Raw genomic sequence first — 4,732 nt, forward strand, 5'->3', positions numbered from 1 at the left:
CGCCTCCCCCAGAGGCTTTCCCTTTACCAGCAACATCAATCCCTTCTAATTGCTCAGGTCCCAGCTTGACGAAGCATTTAGAAAGCGTACTTGACTCCATCCCAACTCAGCAAGGCAATTAAATGCACTCATAAATCCTCCTGAAGTAAATGAGACTTAATCGTAGGCTTAAAGCTCAGCTGAATCCAGGCCCCAGCAGCAGGGCAAGTTTCCCTTCACCTCCTTCCCAGCTGTGCGTGGCTGTCACATGCTGCGGCGCCTTGGGCCGAGCTCATCGCCCCGTCCCGTCTCGCTCTCCTCCAGCCCTTCCCTGGTGTCCCTTCGCCTCCACGCCGAGGGTCACACGTACCCGCTGCCCTGCTGGGTCTCCACTCCCTGGGACAGAAACCCCTGAGAGCTGCAGGTTGGGAGTGTGCATGGTGGGGGTCTGAGGGCATGGTGACACAGGGGATTTCACCGAATCCCAGACTGGCAGGGGTTGGCAGGGCCCTCCAGAGATCACCCAGTGCCACCCCCCTGCCCAAGCAGGCTCACCCAGAGCAGGGGGCACAGGACAGCGTCCAGGCGGGGGTTGAATATCTCCAGAGAAGGAGACTCCACAGCCCCCCTGGGCAGCCTGGGCCAGGGCTCGGTCATCCTCAAAGTCAAGAAGTTCTTCCTCACGTTCAACTGGAACCTCTTCTGCTTCAGTTTGTGCCCATTGCCCCTTGTCCTGGCCCTGGGCACCACTGGGAAGAGTCTGGCTCTGTCCACCCTTCAGATATTTGTAAGTGTTGATGAGATCCCCTCTCAGCCTTCTCTTCTCCAGGCTGAACAAGCCCAGCTCCCTCAGCCTTTCCTCATAGGAGAGATGCTCCAGTCCCCAGACTTCCTCCTCTTGAGGCTGGTGTCAGAGTTAATGGGATGCCTACGCACTGGCAAACTCTTGGCCAGGAGGAAACCACTTTGGGTTGGAAGCTCTGAGTGGAGCTCACTGGCCTTCGAGTCCTTTCCCTCAAGACTGCTTATAGACCCTCACGCTGTTCTTGTGGTCCCTCCCGGATGCCAAGTTCCTCCACGAGAGGAACAAGAGAGTTCCTTGGTGCTCCAGAGCTACCAGGCTCCTCTAATGCTCTGCAAAACAAGAGAACGTAGATTTGGAGATGGAGGGGCACTGCCAGGAGGTGCGACGCCCGACCAAGTCCAACCAGGCCCAGAGGAGCAGGTGTCAACTGCCCAAGTTCAGTACACGGCGAAGACCTTCCCCGTGTCCCTCCCGTCCCCCTCATCAAACCGAAAGGCAAATTGAGGAAGCCATGAACAAACACTTCTCAGCCGGTCTTAGCTTCTGGACAGACAACGCGAGGACGTAAGAGGCTGTTTGCTTGTTCATAAATCATGAGGTAATGGTTAATGCGTTGGGTGTGGGTTGTGCCTTTGCTTCCCACCCTCACGCTGCCATTCCCTAACTGCCTACAGAGCTTGACCAGCACGTGGAAATTAACTCTTACCAAAAAGTTTAATTTTCAAACACCTTTAGACAGAAAGGGACACGTCTGGGAAGATGGTGGCAGCAGGAAGGACCTCCAGCTCATAATGCTTTTTTTTTTCCCAGTTAAACAGGTAACCTGGCCACCAGCTGGATCTGCAGAGGGAGCTCTTTATTTTGTGTAGGAAGGCCCAGAGTTAATCAAGTTTAATAAATGACCGATGGCTTCAAGACACTCTGGTTGGGGCAGCTGTTTCGCCAGGTCAAAGGCTTTCATCCCCAGCTCGCGAGCCTGGAACGAAGCAGAAAAGACAAGGCCACCATCAGGAATTTGGCTTTTCTCAAGGGGTAGTTAAAATACCCACATAGACTTGGGGGAGGAGCTGCACGGGAGCAGATCCAGACCCCAGCCGCTCAGCCGCAGGCTCCCGAGGGTGACCCGCACAAGCTGCTTTGCAGGAGAGAGTAAAGCTGCCAGCAGAGATCACATTTGGGACCCAGGGGTGCAGACAGAAGGGATTGCGAACCCCAGCCCCCGTGCTGGAGATCATCACCTCCCATCCAAGACAGCGGCTCCTCTGGACATTCCCAAAGCTCCTTCAGGAAAAAAAACAGCTGTATTGACTCAAACTCAGCTAAATCCCTCATTTCCCTTGGTAGCTCTTCCAGGGATTGGACATCCTCACAATTATAAAGCCGTGCCTTTTCTCTAATTTCAATTTGTTTCCTTGTGTCTTCCAAACACTGACGTTACAGCTTTCCCTGATACAATGAAGTGTCGTTCGCATTTTCACCACCTGAAACCCAGACAGAAGGAACTGAGGCTTCTGAGCGCCCAGCCCGAACAGAGGCATCCAATTTCCAGATGGTTACTGCTCAGCACGTCCTCAAAATCAATGATTTTTCAGGCAGAGAATGGGGCACTCTGCAGTTAGCAGTCGCACCTGCAACTTTTAGCCAATAAAATAACAGAGTTGCAAACTCCAAACTGAATTATGGGGTCCAATGGAGTGACCCTACATTAATATAATGGTAATTAACAGGGAGTCTGGCTCAAGGAGAGGCACGTCCAAGGCCCACACCTGACCTGATGTCTAAACACAGCCAGGATATCGCAAAGGATGAAGCTGGGAAACGTGGGTACCTACAGGATTGACTGAGGATGGCCTGGCAGAGACCAGAGCAGACCCAGGGGGCTTTGTTAGCCTTGACAGAGCGCAGATCGCGAGACAGCTCCATGCAGAGCTGCGGCGGCAGCTTTGTCCTCGGTCACCCAGCGCTGCGAGGCCGTTGCGGACTCAGGATTGGTGCCAGGTGAACCCAGGCAAGTGGTTTCACGAGACAGGGCAAGCACTGAAACAGAGGTAGGGGACTCTCTGACTCTTTCACCAGGAGAAACTTACCTTGGAGAAATCTGTGGTCAGGTAATAAAGCATGGCAAGAGCATGCAGAACTCTGGCAGTTTCCCCAGGCTGCTGCTTTGGTGCCTGTTCTCTGACATCTAACACTGCAGCCAGTACTCGGGTTGCTTCTGCTTGCTGGGCTTCAGCTGCATGGAGGGTGAAATCGACTCATTGGATGGATGTATGCATGCAAGATAATATATTCAAAACTGCCCAGTTATCTCTTCTAGACACCAAAGCATTGCGACTACAAGCATCAACATGGTATCAACACCAGCTCCATGCAAATTCCATGCCCATTAACAGATATCTTTTCATCTGGGCAGTAATTGTGCTGATTAGCCTTTAGTAAGGATGTGGAGTCATAACAACTGCATGAAAAGAGCCACCTTCAGACTCCTGTCATAACTGGGGACGGTAGTGTGTGGCCCTGTCTTGGTGTGTTTCTGACTGGATGGAGACAGTGCCAGGCCAAGGGATTTACAGGGACGTTTCTCTTCTCTGACAATATTCTCATTAGCACAGATGGTAGGAAGAAGACAAGGACCCGAGTCTAGCCTGACCCCAGTGGAGCGTAGGGTAGTACCACGCGTATTTCCTACTGCTTTGTGTGCCTTTATATCGCAGTGAGAGACTCCCCAGCTTCTCTGGATTAATACATCCACTTATCCGTATGCGTCGCAGTGAGAGACTCCCCAGCTTCTCTCCCGAGAGTATTCTCTGGATTAATACATCCACTTATCCGTATGCGCTGCTCCATCATGTCTTGCTTCACAAGACAGAGTTGTAAACCTGCCTATGTGAAATGAAATGTTGCTTTCAGGTAATTAAATGGACACAAAGGAGCTGTAGATAAATGAGAATGGTGAAGTGGAATCGAATCCTGAAAGGCAAAATCTTATATTGTGACAGTCGCTGCCAAGGTCACCGTGAAAAGGGCACGTAAACAAAAGGGGCAGAGCTGCGTTTCCACTTGAACACCCTCATTCCTAAAGTGGCCTTAGTGGTCCCATCCAGCCCAATCCACAAAGCATCAACATCAGAAATACCTGTGATTCCGATTCAGTTTGGTCTACAGAACTGCCATGGCAATGCCCAATACTGTAAATACGAACAGCAGGACAGACGGATGCTTTAAAATCCCGTCCTCCAAATGGTTCTGCGCGATAGCGGTGCTTACTCAGACGATCTTTGATCAGTTCCTTGTCCTCGGTGAACAGAGATGTTTCCGGTCGTGACGTGAGAATTTGCTCCTGCGCTTGAACTGACCTCACAAGAAAGGCACGCCAGATGTCAGTTACCTATCAGGAAGCAAATGAATTATTTGACTTGTATGAATACATGGTATTTAGCAACGCGTTGTTCTGTAAACAATGTGTCCTGCAATGCACGTCCCTGCCACAATAACCGGAGTGCCTGCTGGTTAGTGAGCTGGCTGCTGCCAAGTGGGATGTTTCACGTAGAGATCTGACCGCTCGTCTCCCAGCACCAGCTTTTTTGGAAGCTCGTTTCTCCGTCTGACTGTTAGTGTTCATCAAACTTCCACAAATCTAACTAAACCGTTATGCAAAAGCAAGTTTGGTTGAAGTTTGCACAGGGAATTCAGGCAGACTGCACAACTGCCAAGGCCTGGTTTCCACGGAAAATGAAGCTAAACCAAGGAAAGCTCATTTTTTTCCAGTTATTACAGCAGTTAGAGAGCTGTCACTTCCCTCACTTGGTCATTCGGTTCTAACAATCTTGTATCAGTCTGACTTATCGATTCTCAGCATCAACTTTGCGTGGCTCATTTGTATCCCATTGCTGCTCAGCAGCTCTTCCCTGGCTACGGGAATTCCTTGGCGACTTTCCCTTCTTGTGG

General features: G+C 51.0%; 1 protein-coding gene across 1 annotated transcript in view; it reads right to left on the minus strand.

The window, feature by feature from the left end:
• Nucleotides 1–1,519: 1,519 nt before the first annotated feature.
• Nucleotides 1,520–4,732, minus strand: part of ZMYND12 (zinc finger MYND-type containing 12) — an 11,911-nt gene continuing 8,698 nt past the window's right edge. The window contains exons 7-9 of the mRNA XM_035903742.1: nt 4,052–4,172; nt 2,872–3,017; nt 1,520–1,760 (exon numbers count right to left, since the gene is read on the minus strand). Coding sequence (XP_035759635.1) covers nt 1,641–1,760; nt 2,872–3,017; nt 4,052–4,172 — 387 coding nt within the window. The 3' untranslated portion in view covers nt 1,520–1,640. The remainder of the gene's footprint in view (nt 1,761–2,871; nt 3,018–4,051; nt 4,173–4,732) is intronic.

This window comes from Egretta garzetta, unplaced genomic scaffold, assembly GCF_000687185.1.
Source record: "Egretta garzetta isolate BGI_Z169 unplaced genomic scaffold, ASM68718v1 scaffold1151, whole genome shotgun sequence".
Taxonomy (NCBI): Eukaryota; Metazoa; Chordata; class Aves; order Pelecaniformes; family Ardeidae; genus Egretta; species Egretta garzetta.